Source organism: Schistocerca cancellata, chromosome 5, assembly GCF_023864275.1.
Source record: "Schistocerca cancellata isolate TAMUIC-IGC-003103 chromosome 5, iqSchCanc2.1, whole genome shotgun sequence".
In the NCBI taxonomy this organism is placed as follows: Eukaryota; Metazoa; Arthropoda; class Insecta; order Orthoptera; family Acrididae; genus Schistocerca; species Schistocerca cancellata.
The window spans coordinates 421,376,631-421,398,264 of NC_064630.1; the positions used below are offsets into that span (position 1 = coordinate 421,376,631).

General features: G+C 37.9%; 1 protein-coding gene across 1 annotated transcript in view; it reads right to left on the reverse strand.

Annotated features, from left to right (window-relative positions):
* Positions 1–9,847: 9,847 nt before the first annotated feature.
* The window catches only part of LOC126187911 (syntaxin-12-like), an 86,851-nt gene continuing 75,064 nt past the window's right edge, over positions 9,848–21,634 (reverse strand). Inside the window, exon 8 of the mRNA XM_049929266.1 lies at positions 9,848–10,153. Coding sequence (XP_049785223.1) covers positions 10,058–10,153 — 96 coding nt within the window. The 3' untranslated portion in view covers positions 9,848–10,057. The remainder of the gene's footprint in view (positions 10,154–21,634) is intronic.

Here is a 21,634-nt window from a genome sequence, read left to right on the forward strand (position 1 = left end):
TTTCCTTGTATTACTTTCTACTTAACTATTCATGAAAAAGCAGAACCATTGTTGTCAGCAGGCACACACATAAAGAAAGAAAACTTGCTAGCTTTTGGAGTACTCAATTCCGGAACTGAGTACAAATACACACAGAAAGTGCACTACCGTGCACATTGTGGGCATTCATGTGAATGTGTTTTGTGTGTGCATTTCTACTCTAGCCCAAAAAAGGATTACTTCAAAAACTAGCAAGTTTTCTTTCTTTTTCTGAGTGCCTGTCAGCAACTCAAAGCCTCTCTGTTTTTCGATGAGTGGTCTCCTTTAATCTAAAAGTATTTACATTCTGTCAGAACTTTTCTACAAAACTTTCACTTAAATACCTAGATTTCTCAACATGCTCATCCTAATAAGTACTTTTTTAAGGTTATTTGTGAATAACTGTTTCTACAACCATGTGCTGACACTGTGAATTTCATATTCAGTGCCCCATTGAGAAAACAGTAGGTCATTCTGATTGTCATTTATCTGTAAGTAAAAACTGTCTTCAAGCTCTGACATCAGTAGCATGTATTGAGTCTGCAGTCATTGCCGGCAGCATGTATTGTGTCGGTGGCATGTCACATAAGCTATCCAGCTGACCTGTGTGGCAACCATTTAATGTCACCACAGTGCCGGAGCAGACAGATCACTGCCAAGCTAGGAACACTGCTGACTTTTCACACCAATGTTGCATCTTTCTCAGATTATGGATTCTGGATCTTTGGGCCACTCTCTGGTCAAAAATTCGACTTTGATGACAACTCTGAACTTTGTTTTGCACTTTTTTAGGCATCTACTCAGGACGCATCAGCCAGGACTGGTTTTACCCATGGTATGGTGCAGCATTTGTGTCATTGTGCTTCATCAATAAATGCTGTGAGCTGTTGCATGCAGGTACAGAATTAGCCAGTTCTACAGTGTTAAACAAGGATTCAAACAACAAGTGCTTGAACTGGGCATTGAGACAATTGCACATTCACTAAAATTGATCCAGAGTTCCTCAAGTCAAGTTGTGCAACTGTAGCTTCAAAGTATACAATGGAGCTCCGAGCATAGGAACAAGCTCAATGGGGACAGTGGGGATGCAGGATGGATGTGTAGAATGCCATACAGAAATTGCTTTCTTATCACTTGCAGCAACCACCCACCACCTTTTCTGATGTTTGTACCAGGAGAAAAATATTGGGACTGTTTTTAGGAGTGGCTTTCCTCCATTAGAAGGCTTGTAATATTTCCAGTGACAATTTGTAGGTTTTTGTTAAGGGAAGAACATAAGTCTTTTCTGTGCTTGATTTCTTTCAGTATCATAAGAAATATTCATAGTGTTATGCTGCATGGACAGCTGACTATAAAGATGTATCTTTGAAGTGCAGTTTTCATTGTGAAAACAGTGATTTTTTTTTACAATTGTGTTCAGGTAATGTACAGGGTGCGGCAGAACCTACTAAGTGGTTTCTGTTGATTACTGCTGGGGCTCTGGTGGGGGTAGGCAGTTGCACATGGTCTGCCTTTGTTCAGTCGTTTGACCCCATTTCAGTAGCCAACGTGGTCTGGACCGGAGCACATCATGGTTTTGCCGTTGATGCTTATTATGAAAACAATAGATATGTGATCGCTACACAACAAATTTTTCAGTGTCAGTTCAACAGTCCACTCAACAACATCATTTCTAATGCAAACACAATTCGGTCCTGGGTTTGGCAGTTGGAGGAAACTGGTAGCACACTAAGAATAGATACACATGGCCGACACAGATCTATCAGAATGCTAGAAAATGTGTAGCAGGTGAGAACACCAGTTCAACAATAGCCGCAACATTCTGCTTGACGTCATGTTGTTGCATTGGGGATTTCAGACTGCAGTTTGAGAAGGATTCTGCTATGCGATTTGAAGTTCCATCCTTTCTAAATAATGATTGCTGAAGAATTATGCCCAGCAGACTATGCCAACTGTCAAAATCTGTGTGAGCAAATGCTTGCTCAGATCCCTCCAAATGCAGCTTTTTTCAGTAGTGATGAGGCACACTTTCATCTTAGTGGGTGTGTGAATAAGCAAAACTTTCACTGCTGGGCTGAAAATAACCCCCAAATTATTCATGAAAGACCACAACATTCTCCTAAAGTGACAGTGTGGTGTGCCATATCACAATTTGGCATGGTAGGCCCTTACTTTTTTGAGGAGTAAGAAGTGACCATGACAGTGAATTTCACACATTATGTTTCAATGTTGCAAAATTTTCTGCAACCCAGAATGGATGAAATTGTTGAAGAACATGGACTGGGGTACTAGTGGTTCCAACAGGATGGAGCTATTGCTCACACATCTTGAATTTCACTTGATGTTTTGAGAGAAATGTTTCCAGGACACCTCATCTCTCCGAGGTGGTGATGTCAGGTGGCCTGCATGGTCACCAGATTTGAGTATTTGATTACTTTCTTTGGGGATATCTGAAGGAAAAGGTTTTCAAAAGCCACCGTCACAGCCTACCAGAGTTACAAGAGTGGGTTATTGATGAAGTGATATGTGTGTGCAAGAGCTGCTAGAAACTTCAGGGATCATTTACAACAATGTATTGATGCTAATGGCCGCCATCTTGAGGACATTATTTTCAGAACTAAATGAATGTAAAATGGTATATTGTACTCTTTTAGAAAATAAACATATTTCCTCTATACATCCAGATTTATTTTTTATTGCTCCTTAAAACTACTTTACTCAGTCTGCCACACCCTGTAGTTTGAGATGATAATCTGCTCTTCTCCAGTCAAGAAAAAGTGATTACAGAAACTTAAAACAGAACAATGTCGTACTTGAGAAGGTGCAGAACACTCCTAAGTGTAGTACTTTTGAGGAACAGGAAATGTTGCCTGTAAAGAAATGTTTCCACCAATGTGGGACAGAGTATGGCCAAAATTAGGACAGTATGTCCTGAACAAATTGTGTCAGTGATTATGTTAAAAACAGTCACTGAAAATCTAGCAGTAGATACCCATGTACATCATCTGAAAGTTTGATCGAACAAACATCTCATTTCTGTCTCTTGCAAGAATGCTGTTGATATTGGATAGAAATAGGATCAGTTTGTGTAAACAAGTCACATTGCCCCAGGAGTCTCAAGTATTTTCAGTTTATCATCAACCAAACCCACATCCAACTTGAGATTTGTGGTACTGTGCTTGTAGTGCCAGCAACTAAATCACAGAGTATTATTAAAACATATTAACACAAACAGCATATTCCTATTTTTTACATGATTACCTAGAGAAAGCGTTAAATTATCTTGAAAGTCAGCAGATTGTAGTCCCTATACCATTTAAAAGTCCGTGGGCTACACCTTTTGCAGTTATTCATAGTTTATATAAGAAACCTGGGGACTTAATGCTGTGTTTAAAAATTACAAAGCTGAAGAACTTTTCACCATATTTGTAAGTCCACAGTAACCTTCATATGTCAAAACTATCAGTTTGGGTGAGGAATTCTGCCTTAAGCGAGACACTTTGGAGTTTTGTTTTATCCAGACATGTTTCAGCATTTTTTCTGCTATCTTCAGTGGGTTACTTTATTTTCTTTCTGTAAAATTGTTGTCGTTAAGAGAAAACGTTTTGTAGAAAATATTTACATCTGTGAATGAATGATGTGGTTGTTGTCAAATATTATATGTGATTTGCTTACAGTTCACAGTTAAGATACGTATTACTGGGCTGTTGCAATGTATGTTGTTTATTACAGTATCTCTTTATGTTCTGGTTTTATAACTTATTTGGAAAAAGATGGTGGTGTGCATTAGTTTACATTCCTTACATGATGTAATTAAATGATTGTGTTGGTAGCTTTAAGTCTGCTACACACTCTACAACCTGTCATCTGCAAACAGCAAAACATAATTTTTATTTTTTGTTTATTATGCATTTCCGTATGAAAATGAGTATGTATCACCTTATTTTGCATGTTGCTTACAGCTTTGATGTTGTGATGTGTGTCTCCTTTGTTTGTGCTGTGCTAACACACTGATTTCTACCACGTTTGGCATTTCACAGGCATTTTCTGCAGTTTTTCGAACTTGCACAGTTTTTTCATCACCATTACGTGTTGCTGTTTCTGTGTGGTATTCATTTGTTTCATGCATGTTTGTCTAGGTGGAACATGCAGATTTGAAGTGTTACTGGCATTTATAGTTTTGTGTGGGAGGGATTTAATTCTGGGCGCTGATCATGTGAAGTTTTGGTGTGGGTGTTATTTATAAGAGTTCTTCAGTTATGACAAAGAGAGTTTTATTGCACAGTGATGTATATTCATTTAGTACTTTCTTTCCTTAGACTATTGTTTTTTGGATGTGTGAGTTTTCTTCTATTAATTTTTGATATAGGCTGTTACCAGTTTTAACGATCTTTAAGTCACTTTCAATGTTTGTTGGGTGGTGATTCTGTGCTATCAAGTGATCTGTGAATGTTGAGTGTGAGCTATTGCTTTCCAGTACTCTGAGATGTTCTGTGTACCTTGTTCTGAAAATCCTGCATGTTTGACCCACATATACAGATTGACAGCAGTTACAAGTTAGTTGGTATATACCATACTTAATGTATTTGTCAATATTTGTGGTATTTCTTCCAAGTCTGTTTTGTATTGTGTTGTTGTTCTGTATGCTATGTTGAGCCCTTGTTGCTTTACTATACTGCTCACCCCATTTGTGACTTTTTTGTTGTAAGGTCATTATGTACCATTTGTTGCTGACACACTGCTGATTTGTTGTATATTGTGTTGTGTTTGTTTGTATGTATGTTTCATGGTCGTGTGTTGCCTGTTTTTGTATTTTGTAATTTATCTAATCTCTTTGTATCATATTCATTCTCCTGTACAATTTGCTTTATTGTTTTCAATTGTTGTGTGTAAACATGTTTGTTCATGGGTATTTTGTTCAGCCTGTGTAGTAAATATGTGAACCTGGCTTTTTCGTGACTTATGGGGTGTGACCACACATCAAAGTTGAAAGTAACATGCAAAATAACATGATACATATTCATTTTCATTCGGAAATGCACAATAAACAAAAAATAAAAATTGTTTCTCTGTTTGCAGATGACAAGTTGTAGATTGTGTAGTGGCCTTAGAGCTACCAACATAATGATTCGCTAGGTTCATGTAACGTATGTAAACTAGTGCATACAACCACCTTTGCTAAATAAGCTATAAAACCAGAAGTTTAGACATAGTGTAATAAACATCATGTGATGCATCAGCCCAGTAATACATGTACCAACTGTGAACAAACCATGTATAATATTTGACAACAATCACTTCATATACAAATGTAAATATTTTGTACCAAATCTTTTCTCTTAACATTAATATGCTATGACAGTTCTGCAGAAAGGAAATGAAGTAACCCACTTAAGATAGTACAAAAACTGCTGAAACATGTCTGGGTAAAACAAAACTCCAAAGTGTCTTGTAGAATGCAGAATTCCTCATCCAATTTCCTGAGCAAGCATTGAAATAAGAAGAACTGCAACACCACAGGAAAACTATCAGTTTCACTGTAATGTACCCTAAAAACAAAAATGCCTGCTGTCCCTTTATATTATAATTCAAAACCATTTTGATTAATACAAACAAATTCTTTGATTACTAAGAACCCTCTATGCATACTAAGAGATTTTTAAAATACATTCTTGAAATAAGTTGTACTAAAACATTGAAGCATTCCCTAAATGAAGTAAAATGATTTTTATTGAAGAAGAAGAAGAAGAAGAAGAAGAAGAGTTTTGAAGAAAAGAAAATTACACATGTTGAGATTCTCTGTGATGGTTGAGTCCCAGTACAATATATCTGAGCACTGATGGCTTGAAGTCAACTGTTCACTTGTGTAGCACCTCAGAGAGGCAGGGGGAGGGGAGGGGGGTGGTGTATAAGAACTGTTGGAATATTAAATGAGCAGAACTCAAAAATGCAATTCACATTACGAGCTGCAAAAGAATGATGTGATTAATTTTCTAAATCTGACCATCATAGTGGATGGAGGAAGGCATAACTCCAGTGTCTTTAGAAAAACCACATACTCAGTTAAAATTATACGTGAGATTTCGTGCCTTCCAGCCCAACATAAGAGAGTGTACTTTCATGACCTGTGCAACAGGGCTCTCAGACTGTCCATCACCAAAGACGTACTGGAATGAAAACTGGGGGTTATTAAACAGGTGGCAGTAGCAAGTGGATATAGGACATAAGATGTCGTGCATATTTTTAGGAAAATCAAAAGTGCGGTTACTAATACAAATGAAACAATTAAGGAAGCAAAAGCTAAGACGAATATGTCACATGGACACACAAAGGATAAGTGTCAGAAAGAATTGGCAAATTCTTTCTGGACAACCTAGCTTTAATGCGTAAACCCAGCATCACAAATAAGAAACAATGTTATAGTCAGAAACTTGGACATGGCTATGAAGTGATAGTCTTGGAAAGGGGTAAAAAAAAAAGAGAGAGCCAGCCAAGAACCTACTTCCCAGGTTTCGATAATTATAAAATAATCTTCTTCAAAAGGAAATTTTAAGACTAGTTACATCTTGTGTTGAAGAGGTGCATTAGAATAAAGCATTTTAATTCTATAAACTTTAGGATCATAATATTCTTGGAAAGGATGACAAGAATCAAACAACTTGCTGTACCACCAGCCAGTCACTGCCACAACTCTATTCTGCCTTGCCAAGGCTCCAACATTGCTGGAACTGTGAGAGCATACACATTGATTTCGTGGATTCATGCACAAGACAAATCTGGTTAACCTATTGGACATGTTCTCGAAGTCCCTTACAACTCCTAGATGACTTCCATCACCACTCAAACAACAAGCACCAACTCAAAGTGATATTTTTCCATTGAGGAATACTGGTGGTCAACAGCAGCTCACAATTTTTGTCTTAAAATTTCTGCTTATACTTTCTTTTCATATTGCTCCCATGGGGTCTCTCTCTCTCTCTCTCTCTCTCTCTGTGTGTGTGTGTGTGTGTGTGTGTGTGTGTGTGTGTGTGCAACTAAAAAGGGCCATGAAGCAAACACTTGGGAATCTTCTTCTACCACAGCTGGCCACAATACCAGATGGGTGATCCCTTTTGGGTCTGCTCCTATGATAGGGTATCTGGGAGGGTTCCAAGCACTATTACAGCTGCAAGGAACTTGGATGTAGTTGAGTTAACAGAACTCGCTGGACTGGCCATGCAAACCAGTGCCCCCCCCCCTCCCCCCTCTCTCATTAACATCCATTACTGGTTGTCAACCAGCCATCCACAACACCACTAGCAACACAGTCCAATTTTCAGTCCCACTGTGCCAACCCTCAGCCACCACCGGAGACCCAGTGTCACTGCAGCATCTGCACACAGGACCTCCTCATGAAGTGAGAACTCCTGCCCACATCAGCCACAGTCCCACCTACCCAGAACACCAACATGTCCTTGGACACAGATGCATACCTAGATACCACAGACAACCAGCCAGTGCCAGATGCATCACCCACATAGGAGCCAATAGCCAAGTTGCCTTCCCCTCCCCCTTCATGGTACACCCAAGCCCTGTCTGACATATATGGCACTAGAGGCCATGGAAGGGTATCTTATATCTTGACCTGAGCCATAAATGTATAGTGTGCAGTTATTGACCACAGCAGGCAATATGTCTGACATTTCATGTGTATTAACCAGCTGACCCATGCTGCTGCAGTGCTGGAGTTGACAGGTGCTGCTCAGCCAAGAACACTGTTAATTCCTGAATTTACACTGCATCACATTCTCAGATCAGTGCTGCCGATAAACTTTATCTCGACTTTCTGAATCCTCCTTAGTTTATAATTTGCTCATTTAACAATGGGAAATCCAAAATTTTTCATAATATTGTAGTTTTCTCATTTAAAAATCCTGATTGCTTGATGCTCTGCAGCTTTATGATCTTTATTAGAGGACATCTTCAAAACATTGCACTTTAAATGTTTATTTACCAAACCAGTCTTCTGGTGTATAACCCATTGTTGGTAGCAATGGTAGAGAAACAAACAATGGTACACTTTTCCTCTTTTCAATGGTTTTAACTTTGTATTCTGTCCCTTGGTCACTTACCTTGTTAAAAGCAAGTAAGGCAACATTAATTATGTTCAGTCCATTGCAGCTCACATTAAGCTGACATCTTATAGTGTAACAGTATCAAAGCAAAATTCAGTCAAGAAAACTAATAAATACAAGCCATAATTACTGGCCAGTACTTACCTTCAGGAAACAACATGTTTAATACTGCCAACACACACAAAATGGAAGTGGTGCTATTACTCTAGTTTTTGGAACTATTATTTCCTTCCTCAGGAAGAAGAGAGGGATTGGAAAGGTTCAAAAAGAACATAATTCACTCGGACCTCAAGATTAGAGGGACCCACCTGTAGTGGTGAAGAGAATGGACAAAATGAAATGTCAGAGCCACTGAGAGGGGGTAAATTAGTAAAGATGATAAGTGCAGAGTGAGAAGTAAAGCTAGATTAGAGGAAACAGAAATAAATAGTGCAATTTAGAACTAGGACAACAGAAAACATAGGAAGAGGGAAGGGAGGCAAATGAAACAGTGTAATGAGAAAAGAGAGAGGGAGTGATGTGTTAGTGGAGATCTCCAGAGTTAATAGAAACTGATTATCGGATGTAAGGATCTAAATAGCCTGGACTAGGCCCCCCGAGTCTTGCTGTAAAGTGTATTCACCAGTTGGGTACCATGTATTGCTGAGTGAACAGTTCTTCTATGCCCATTCATGCACTCAGCCACTTTAGTGGTGGTGATGCCTGTATAAATTGCTGTTTTATCCTCATTCTCACTACATTGTGGGTCCATCTCATGTTGAGATCTGAGTGACACGCCTTTCCTTTTTAACCTTCCTAACTATAACTCTCTCTCCCAAGGAAGGAACTAGTATTTCCAAAAGTTAAGATAAGGTCATTACTTTAATTTTAATGTTTGGTGAGCAATTCTGTCTCGTATTTATTAATCCTATATTTTACACCAGTTACATAAGTATGTGAGTGCTAATCTTTCTGTACAGTACTCGACTACAAAGTAGATTACTTACAAAACACTCATGCAGCCCATCCTAGAATACTGCTCTGGTGTGTGTGTCATCCACCAAATAAGGCTAAAGGGGATATTGAATGTGTTTAAAGAAGGACAGCACAAATGGTCACAGGTATCTCTGACTCATTAATTCTTCCTGCACTTCATACATAAATGGAAAAAAAAAGAAACTTAATATGTGGTACAGTGAGAGACTCCCTACGTCACACACTCCATACTTTGTGGAGTATGGGTGTAGAGTATTTAAACTGTGGTGCAGCTTTTATTTCATGGGAAAAGAACAACTAATTTTGACATGTTGTTGAAAATAATTGATTTTTTGGGAGTTATACAAAGAAAGAAAGAAAGAAAGGAATAAATTTTATTGAATAATGAAAGAGCATTGTTTCAAGGTATGAAACAACCAAAAATATGAGAGTTCTCATACTTAGCATCCGCTGGAGATCTGTGAAATCAGTTTTAAGTAAATACAGGATTTAAAATAGTTGAACCATAGTTTGAGAACAGTGAAAGAATTTATTTTAATGTAACTACAAGATGAAAAAGGATTGCAAGATACAATTTATGTATGTTATTGATAGAAACATTTAAGGCCTGATATGTCATTCGTTATATTACAATAAAATATATTAAACTATTAGACAAAAATTATTTAAAAACAAAAGTAATGCAACAAAGCAGGTCATGTTAACAATACAAGTCCACAGAGAGATAAAACAGTGCAGGTTTCACTTTGTAGACAAAGTAATGTGACTTGATTGTGTTATCGAGCATTTGTTTCTTTAACAAAGCAGCAAAATTCTTGAGTAGATGAGGGAGTCAAGAAAATTCTAATTTTATTCATTGTTAATTTACTATTACAATATGTTTTGTGTTGTGCTGTTGTAGCACAGCCTCAAAATAAATACATTTTACAAAAATAGTGTTTTTGTAATATTCATGTGGAAACTTGCCATATTATAATTCCAATGATAACTGCCAGAATAAGACTTATGCTTATAGCAAAAATGCACTTTCTTCTTCTAGATTTGTTCTGTAAAATATTGGGGGAAAAATAATAAATCACATAAAATCAGAATGGGAAAAAATATTATAAATGTACATCAATTTTTCTAGTGTTTTAAAGTAAGCTGTTCTAAATTAAATTCATGGTAAAAGTCTTTGAGAATTATGAATTTATAACATATACCATCCACTATTTTAATTCATAGGCAATTCGATAGACACATCCACATTAATGCACAAGTTTGTAGTTCAACATTCCTCCATTAAATAATTTGAAAAAAAGAGTAAGTGAAAAAAAAAATCATTGCAGAGAGAAATATCTGTTGGTATGACAGTTTGATGAAACAATGAAATGTCTCCACCAAGGTCTGGTTGTTATCTGATGGTTCAACAACAAGTGCAGAATTGATGAACTAGATAAATGTCTCCATGGAAATAAAGTACATGCTTCAGTTTCTGCTCTTCCTTGTCAGTTTCGGATTGATTCGAGTCTTTCTTGTGTGACAGAATTCAGAGGATCAAACTGTAGCGAAGGAATAATACTAAATTGAGTCATGTAATTTAAAATGTGGAATCGCACAAGGTTTGGTATTGAATTCTCTGTTGTTCCTACCCTACATAAATAGTCTTTCAGCGAGAATGAATTCATTCACTCTAAGTGGAAATACTCTGTGTTGAATGCATATGATAAGTTAAATTTGTGTGCTGATTTCAGCACAAATTCAGCATTTTGTTGGTGGATACAATGACAAATTGAAGCTTTGTAGCATGCTAATATTTCACAATGCTTTAATAATCATTGACCACTAACAGCAGAAAATAAGTTTATTCATTAATGTACAACTGATACCAAATATTTTGAAAGAAAAATTTTAAAAATTTAATTCTGCTTCCATCTCAGTATTCCTAAAATCTGCCAGCTGCTGTGGCAGAGCGGTTCTAGGCGCTTCAGGCTGGAACCGCGCGACCGCTACGGTTGCAGGTTGGAATCCTGCCTCTGGCATGGATGTGTGTGATGTCCTTAGGTTAGTTAGGTTTAAGTAGTTCTAAGTTCTAGAGGACTGATGACCTCAGATGTTAAGTCCCATAGTGCTTAGAGCCATTCCTAAAACCTGATATTGATCCTGCTTATTTCATAAAGTTCTGTTACCTTTTAGAATGGGTCTTTCAATCACTAGTCATAAATCATTATTAGAAAAGTTTATAGGGCAAGGACGGAGCAGATTTTGAAAAGTTACAAAAAAATTTCAGGTGTTTATTTTGTGAGAGTTTCTGTCGTTTGCCAGTCTGTCTCTTGGCATATCAAAGTCCAAGTGATCTCTCAGGTTTTCTCTTTGTGCTTTCAGATGTTCTGCCAAGTTGTTGTTTCCATTTTATCCACTATATTTTTGACGACTGATGCAGCTGTCTTCTTCAGGTGCTGTGACTTTTGCTGTTATGTGTAGTCACTGCCTGGACTTCGACCAGACTGTGAACTATTGTTGGTCTCACACTGCTATTTATAGCTGAGTCTGATATCTGTCACCCAATATGAGAGATTCAAGGAACATCATCAAAATGCGTGACTAAATCAACCAAGCAAACCAGCTATTGAGGAGGCAGTACCTTGAATATAATCGTGTAATGAAATACAATGAGACCAGTATTACTGTGCAGATCCTATGTTTGTGGGGCAGCATAATTAGGGAGTGTATTGAAATAAAGATGTTAAGAAACCTAATAAACAGGAATGAAGGTATCAGTTTAAATAACATGTGATATCTGGCACTAAGTTTAATGAAATCTCACTGACTGTCTCATCCACCAGAGCTGGAGAATGCTAGCATAATTTGCGTTTCACAGAATATCAGTGTAGCTCTGAAAAATAAAGAGCATTGAAGGGCATAGTGGATGTCAAGAATAGAACTGGGCTATATGCACCTTAAGAAGACAGCTGGGTCAGTCATCAAAATATTGTGCATAACATGAAAACATCAACTCAGGAGCCCACCCTATATTATATTAAATTCCAGTTCACCTCTAGTGCTGTGATGTGTGTGTGTGTTCTTTCTGCTGTCAAACACACTTAAAGTTGCTTTTAATATAGAGTAAACAACAGTCATTAGCTCCAGCTTGATAAAGACAAAATGACAGTGTTTCTTAGGATTCACTTTGTCCATTATTCTGATTTTTTTTCAGAATTTCGCTGATGTAACAGTACTGCCCCCATATCAGTATGCTTTAGGAGATTGTGACTAGAAAAGACCAAAGTACGCCAGCTTTAAACAAGACTTACATTTTCTCCTACTTTAATCTGGAACCAATGTGAAAGTGCAATAGGTTTAATGATTTGACTTATGTATCTTAAGTTAATCCCAAAATTAGTTCCTGCATTTTATCAGGGTTATAGAGTAGTTCAGTACAAGAAAACAAATTCATTTCTAGCTATAATTTTTTCTGAATTACCTGATGTAATTATACATTATTGTTCTGCATATTAAGCAGTGTCATACCATCTGTAACATACTGGTGAATTGGCTCCTACATGGGAAGGTAAATCATGGATTGCAATAATGAAAGAAATTGAGCAAGGCAGAGTCCTGCGGTGCACCATTCTGTACTTCCTTCAGTGAAGAGAATCTATTTTTAACCAAGACAAACGATATCCTGTTGCTTAAATAGGACTTGATTACAGCTAAAGATAGGTTTTATATGCCTTAAAATTGCAATTTTCAGTAGGATATTAAAAGGTAAACAATCAAAGGCTTTACTAAGATCACAAAGTACAATGGATACCAGATACTTATGAAATAAGTAGTAATACAGTGCTCACAAAAGGCAGAGCTCTAGATTCTGGACTCTGTTCAGCACAAAGTATTAACTTGTCACACTTAGTTGACCCTCCAGTAGTTTTCAAGAATTGCTCAAAATATGTACAATTTGAGTACACAGGCATACTAATAAAAGGGTCAGAACTCAACCACACTATGCTCACAGGGTAAGGTTTTCCACTTCATTACTCACATGAGCTTACAAAGACTCATATTGTGCAATTTTAATCAAATATAAATATTTGCAGATACCATAAATAGACATTAACGGCCATGAACTAAATGAACTACATGTAGAATTCCTTGGGATCCATGTGGATAAAAAGTAGAAACAGGGGCAACCAAATCACAAAGTGTCACACTTTTTTAAGTAAATACAGTATTAATTCATCAAAAATGGGAATCAACAATATTGTGTAGAGCATTTCCAGAATGCAGAATCAGATTTTCACTCTGTAGTAAAGTGTGCACAATATGAAACTTCCTGCCAGATTAAAACTATAAACCTGACCAAGACTCGAACTCCCCTGTCAAAGGCAAAGGCCCCAAGTTCGAGTCTCAGGCCAGCACACAATTTTAATCTGCCAGGAAGTTTCATATAAGTGCACACTCCACTACAGAGTGAAAATCTCATCCTGGAAACATTCCCCAGGCTGTGGCTAAGCCAGGTCTCCACAATAGCCTTTCTTCCAGGAGTGCTACTTCTGCAAGGTTTGCAGAAGAGCCTCTGTGAAGTTTGGAAGGTAGGAGACAGGGAACTAGCAGACTGAAGCTGTGAGGATCGGTCGCGAGTTGTGCTTGAGTAGCTCATTCGGTAGAGCACTTGCCCGCGAAAGGCATACATCCCGAGTTCATGTCTCGGCCGGGTACACAGTTTTAATCTACCAGGAAATTTATTTCCAGAATGATTCTTACACTTTGCTGTGGATTTTGTGAGTCTACACTGTTTTGTAAATTCTTCACAGATTAAAACTGTGTAACCTAGTGTATCGGGACTCAAACCTGGAAGCCTGCTTTTCACAGGCAAGTGCTCTGTCGAGTGAGCTATCCAAGCACGACTCACAACTCCCCCTCACACCTTCATTTCTGCCACTATCACTCTTTTTACCTTTCAAACTTCATGGAAGTTCTCCTGCATACTTGTGGGATTAGCATTCTGGGAAGGAAGGGCATTGTAGATAAATGACTCAGTCATAGCCTAGAGGATTGTTTCCAGAATGAATCTTTTATTCTCTTACATAGTATGTAGTGTTTTGAAACTTGCTGGAAGATTAATGTTGTGTACAAGGCCAGGACTGGAACCTCAGTTCTGCCAGGAAATTTCAAATCACTGCACAGTCTGCTGCAGAGTAAATGATTTGTTTTGGAAACAAGGTATGCCACGTGTCACTGTAGTATCCTTCCTTCCAGAAGTGCATAGATACAAACTGAGCAAGAAATACTGGCAGAAGTGAAGCTGTAAGCCAGACCTTGAGTCATGCCTGGATAGCAGAGCTGATAAGAGTATTGCTCACAAAAGGCAAGTTTCCAGGTGTGATTCATGGTCTGGCACATAGCTTTAATCTGCCAGGTATAACGGATCTTTTACGTTGGGATAAATTTATTTTATTTTTTGTTAGATGTTTTTGTTGAAAAGCTGAATAAATTGTAATTACGAATAATTTAATTAAGCAGAGTAGAAAAGATAAAGTCAAAGAGAAGTTAATTGGGCGGACATTGTTGTAATGTAACATCATTGCGTTGTTCGGTTGTTAAAACAAGTCGTTGGTGTTCCGTTCTGCTGTTCGGTCGTGCGCGTATCTGAAAGGAATTAATTCGGGGACTAGAATAAACTTTCACGATTCGATGATCCGACAAAAGGGGTTAACGTCAGTGTTAATTTGAATTAGTTTCGACAGATACATGAAAACGGACGTAACAAAAGTTGTTCGCATATCATCCTTGAATGTGACTTTTTATTTAATTAACAATCCCTCTTTCCTCCTAGATAGTGATCATTCATTAACATTTACATCATAAGAAAAAGAATTAGTAATAAAAGTGATGTTAAATGACAATTACGTGTTATTCCATTAGTGTGGAACTGACGTAATATCTCTGAAATGACATTGATATATAATTTGTGTTAAATACTGAACTGAGATAGGAAGTAAATTTAATTAGTGAACATCTGATACTGAGACTATAGAAGCAGAAGCGCTTAAGGCTTCTCTTCTCTAAAATGGCAAAATAGGTACAAATGTTAACTCAATAGTCGACATTATGTATTCCAAAGACATTAGCATTTCATACTTATTTTGACCCTCCCCATGAACCATGGACCTTGCCATTGGTGGGGAGGCTTGCATGCCTCAACGATACAGATAGCCGTACTGTAGGTGCAACCACAATGGAGGGGTTTCTGTTGAGAGGCCAGACAAACATGTGGTTCCTGAAGAGGGGCAGCAGCCTTTTCAGAAGCTGCAGGGGCAACAGTCTGGATGATTGACTGATCTGGCCTTGTAACACTAACCAAAATGGCCTTGCTGTTCTGGTACTGCGAACGGCTGAAAGCAAGGGCAAACTACAGCCGTAATTTTTCCCGAGGGCATGCAGCTTTACTGTATGATTAAATGATGATGGCGTTCTCTTGGGTAAAATATTCCGGAGGTAAAATAGTCCCCCAATCGGATCTGCGGGTGGGGACTACTCAAGAGGTTGTCATTATCAGGAGAAAGAAAACTGGCGTTCTACGGATCGGAGCGTAGAATGTCAGATCCCTTAATCGGGCAGGTAGGTTAGAAAATTTAAAAAGGGAAATGGATAGGTTAAAGTTAGATATAGTGGGAATTAGTGAAGTTCGGTGGAGGGAGGATCAAGACTTTTGGTCAGGTGAATACAGGGTTATAAATACAAAATCAAATAGGGGTAATGCAGGTGTAGGTTTAATAATGAATAAAAAAAATAGGAGTACGGGTAAGCTACTACAAACAGCATCGTGAACGCATTATCGTGGCCAAGATAGACACGAAGCCCACGCCTACTACAGTAGTACAAGTTATGCCAACTAGCTCTGCAGATGACGAAGAAATTGATGAAATGTATGATGAGATAAAAGAAATTATTCAGGTAGTGAAGGGAGACAAAAATTTAATAGTCATGGGTGACTGGAATTTGACTGTAGGAAAAGGGAGAGAAGGATACATAGGTGAATATGGATTGGGGCTAAGAAATGAAAGAGGAAGCCGCCTGGTAGAATTTTCCGCAGAGCATAACTTAATCATATCCAACACTTGGTTCAAGAATCATGAAAGAAGGTTGTATACATGGAAGAACCCTGGAGATACTAAAAGGTATCAGATTGATTATATAATGGTAAGACAGAGATTTAGGAACCAGGTTTTAAATTGTAAGACATTTCCAGGGGCAGATGTGGACTCTGACCACAATCTATTAGTTATGAACTGTAGATTAAAACTGAAGAAATTGCAAAAAGGTGTAAACTTAAAGAGATGGGACCTGGATAAACTGAAAGAACCAGAGGTTTTACAGAGTTTCAGGGAGAGCATAAGGGAACAATTGACAGGACTGGGGGAAAGAAATACAGTAGAAGAAGAACGGGTAGCTTTGAGGTATGTAATAGTGAAGGCAGCAGAGGATCAAATAGGTAAAAAGACAAGGGCTAGTAGAAACCCTTGGGTAACAGAAGAAATATTGAATTTAATTGATGAAAGGAAAAAATATAAAAATTCAGTAAATGAAGCAGGCAAAAAGGAATACAAACATCTCAAAAATGAGATCGACAGGAAGTGCAAAATGGCTAAGCATGTATGGCTAGAGGACAAATGTAAGGATGTAGAGGCTTATCTCACTAGGGGTAAGATAGATAATGCTTACAGGAAAATTAGAGAGACCTTTGGAGAAAGGAGAACCACGTGCATGAATATCAAGAGCTTTGATGGAAACCCAGTTATAAGCAAAGAAGGGAAAGCAGAAAGGTGGAAGGAGTATATAGAGGGTCTATACAAGGACAACGTACTTGAGGCCAATATTATGAAAATGGAAGAGGAGGTAGATGAAGATGAAATGGGAGATATGATACTGCGTAAAGAGTTTGACAGAGCACTGAAAGACCTGGGTCGAAACAAGGCCCCCGGAGTAGACAACATTCCATTAGAACTACTTACAGCCTTGGGAGAGCCAGTCCTGACAAAACTCTACCATCTGGTGAGCAAGATGTATGAGACAGGCGAAATACCCTCAGACTTCAAGAAGAATATAATAATTCCAATCCCAAATAAAGCAGGTGTTGACAGATGTGAAAATTACCTAACTATCAGTTTAATAAGCCACAGCTGCAAAATACAAACACGAATTCTTTACAGACGAATAGAAAAAATGATAGAAGCCGACCTCGGGGAAGATCAGTTTGGATTCCATAGAAATGTTGGAACACGTGAGGCAATACTAACCCTACGACTTATCTTAGAAGAAAGATTAAAGAAAGGCAAACTTACGTTTCTAGCATTTGTAGACTTGGAGAAAGCTTTTGACAATGTTGATTGGAATACTCTCTTTTAAATTCTGAAGGTGGCAGGGGTAAAATACAGGGAGTGAAAGGCTATTTACAATTTGTACAGAAACCAGATGGCAGTTACAAGAGTCGAGGGGTATGAAAGGGAAGCAGTGGTTGGGAAGGGAGTGAGACGGGGTTGTAGCCTATCCCTGATATTCAGTCTGTATATTGATCAAGCAATAAAGGAAACAAAAGAAAAGTTCGTAGTAGGTATTAAAATCCATGGAGAAGAAATAAAAACCTTGAGGTTTGCCGATGACATTGTAATTCTGTCAGAGACAGCAAAGGACTTGGAAGAGCAGTTGAACGGAATGGACAGTGTCTTGATAGGAGGGTATAAGATGAACATCAACAAAAGCAGAACGAGGATAATTGAATGTATTCAAATTAAGTCGGGTGACACTGAGGGAATCAGATTAGCAAATGAGACACTTAAAGTAGTAACGGAATTGTGCTATTTGGGGTGCAAAATAACTGATGATAGTCGAAGTAGAGAGGATATAAAATGTAGACTGGCAATGGCAAGGAAAGCGTTTCTGAAGAAGAAAAATTTGTTAACATCGAGTATAGATTTAAATGTCATGAAGTCGTTTCTGAAAGTATTTGTATGGAGTGTAGCCATGTATGGATGTGAAATGTGGACAATAAATAGTTTAGACAAGAAGAGAATAGAAGCTTTCGAAATGTGCTGCTACAGAATAATGCTGAGGATTAGATGGGTAGATCACATAACTAATGAGGAGGTATTGAATAGAATTGGGGAGAAGGGGAGCTTGTGGCACAACTTGACAAGAAGAAGGGATCGGTTGGTAGGACATGTTCTAAGACATCGAGGGATCACCAATTTAGCATTGGAGGGCAGCGTGGAGGGTAAAAATCGTAGAGGGAGACCAAGAGATGAATACACTAAGCAGATTCAGAAGGATGTAGGCTGCAGTAGGTACTGGGAGATGAAGAAGCTTGCACACAGGATAGAGTAGCACGGAGAGCTGCATCAAACCAGTCTCAGGACTGAAGAACACAACAACAACAACAACTTATTTTGACGATGCGCTGTTAATCAAAGGAACGTTGAGTCTCTGTACGAGTAATAATATTAAATTTAAAAACATAATTAATAACGGTGAACTCCGCTTTAACAAACTGTATTGCGTGTCTTCATCGAGCAATAACTGCTCAACCCTGGAGACTTGTATGGTGGAATTAGAAGTCGGGCTTATAAAACAAACTTAAAAATCCATTCAAGCTACAGTGGAGTCAGCACAACACGATGTGGGCAGTTATACAGCGAATTTCAAAATCATCTATAGATAACTACATATCCCTTACAATCTTTTGCAGTACATTTATCTTTAACAGAATTTGTTGCTAATAATTCAACCATTTTCAACTGAAGTGTGATTTACACAACCACACTCCAAGATAGAAAATAACTTGCAGTTATAATATATGACCTCCTTGTCTTTGGTCCATGTAAGTCTAATCTAAAGGTCTTCAAAAAGCTCCTTGTTCCACACAGCAAGAAGTTGGGGTACCACACCAAGTCAAAAGAAAACTAATAACAAACCTTATAAATGAGCTTTGTACATGGTCCAGTCACATTAATAAAATGACCACGTTTGTTTGATGTCAGTATACAATAACCACTCACAGATGACATGTAGCATTTCTAGCAGTGGAGGGCATATAAAGTATGTCAGGAAGACATGGAAAACAGTGCAATCATTGTCACAATGCAGAAACAGAACAATTTATCTGACATCCAAAAGGACGTGCTCATTGGCTTTCAGGCCAAAGGTGGAAGCTTTTCTGAAATGACTAAGTTTGTAAACTGTTTGCATTTTATCATGGTTAAAGTAAACCATGAGAGGCAAAATGGCACTGTGCCAAACCAGCACCAAGGAAATTGTGGTGCACCGTGGAGCATAAATGACAGGGCTGAACAATGGCTGCAGAGAAGTGTATGGGCAAATAGATGCATGACTGTTGAGTAACTGAACCCATGTGCTACCAACAGTGTCTACTTAATGATCAGTCAGTTAAATGTTGCAGTGTGTAGGTGTCTGCAGCAGGTGCCTGGTTCATGCATCCATGCCGGCCGCTATTCATTGGTGATGAAGACTGAAATTTGCACACAGTACTGCAACTGAACATCATTGAGTGGTAAGAGGTGGGCCTTTTCAGGTGAATCACATTTTATGCTCCATCAGACAAATGGCCATTGGCATATATGGCATGAAACATCTGAAAGCAAATCAACCAGGTGCAACAATAGGCAGAAGCAACCAGTCTGGAAAAGGGAGCATTACAGTCTGGGTAATGTTTTTGTGGCTTTACCTGAGTGATTTCATCCTTCTGGAAGCCACAGGTGGATCAAATCAAGTATGCATCTACATTTGGGGACCATGTCCACCTCTACATCCAGTTTGCTTTTCCTTGGCATGACGGAATCTACCAGCAGGATAGTGGAATGTATCACACAGCTTGCTGTGTATGTACATGTTTCAAAGAGCACCAGGATGACTTATTGAACTCATCTGGCCGACACACTCCCCAGATTGAAGACCAACTGTGTATCTGTGGGACCACATCGATCAGGCTGTTTGCGCTATGACACTGGAGTCAACACGATTTCACGTCCCTATCAGTATCTTCCAGAATCTCACTGACTCTCATCCTGCATGTCTCAAAATGATCCACACTGCAAAAGGTGGTTATTTAGGCTTTTGACAGGTGGTCTTATGTGAATGGACAGTCTACATATTTTGTCATTATCTAGATAAAAGGTTTCAAGAATCCTGTTGGCAGCATGACAAGTAGCAATCATCATTGTAAAAAGAACTCTATTTTTAAAGCATGTAAATAAATTTTGTACAGTGATAAATGTGAATATAACCATGTAGATCACCAGCACCTACTTATTATGACCAAGAAAGTAGTAGCTTTTCTGTTAATGGTGGAATTTTAAAGTTAGTTTCCATAGATACAAATGGTTTATAGTTGATTATCATTACACTTTCAGTTATATTATCACTTTGTTAATGCATACCATGATTTGTTCCATGCCACTGAAGCTTTTCCTTCACCACTGAATTACACAAAATGATGAATGGACGTAAAGTGTGGCGGGCTGACATAGTAAATGCTGTTTTGAGCAGCTTTTTGGATTCATGCCATGCTAGTAAATTTAAAAAAAAAAAAAAAAAAGAAAAGAAACTGAGCACCCATAAATAATAAGTGTTTCTATCACTGACTGAGACCACTTTAACCTTGTCTTACTTTTTGCTTGTCCCCATAAAAATGCCTGCAGAATTAGTGTTGTACATAGACAGTCATTAAAAATATGATCCATTCATTTATTCATCTTGTTCTGTAGTTCTAAGCATGAAGAAGAATCAACAACATATCAAGTTACATACTCAAAATGAGCAGGAGCAGCTAGAAATATTATTTGATTGATAATTAACTGTTATTAAACAACCCTTTATAGTGGCTTGAACTATATTTAAAACAGTTCAATTATCTGGGAAGCCACTACTTTGAAGAAAGTTATTGCATCCTCAGTTCTATAATAGTCGTAATTTATCTCCTATTATAAGCATATCATCTACATGACCACAGAGATTTTTATCAAAGAGTAACAATTACTTATATCACCAAGGAACAGAGGCATGTTTACAATGAGCATTGTATGTGTGCTGCAGCTAAAAGAAATCTTAAATCATTGAATCAAGATCATAAAATACTTTGTAGAGGAAGTTTTTGGTCACACATCCTGAATGCAACAATTTTCTGTTTTGTACATATGAAAACAGATGTAAATGGTTTGTACAATCATTGTGCCTGTTTCCTTGTGGTATCTTGACCAAAAAATTTACCATTAGTAAAAAAAAAAATCTCTAAAATAATTCTAACTTAACTTGAAAATTTACCATTATGAATTGAGTCCTAAACTATGTGTGACAAAGAAAAACTTTATAGAAATTAAAGAATTAGCCAGAAAGTACAGCTGGAATTAGATCTCAAACAGTACGATAGGTTCCTTGATTGTACAGGGTAGCTGTTATAAAACTGGCCCAGAAAACAGGCGAATTACTCTTTACAGAAGTAGGTGCAAATGTCCATTATTGATAGTGATGCAGTG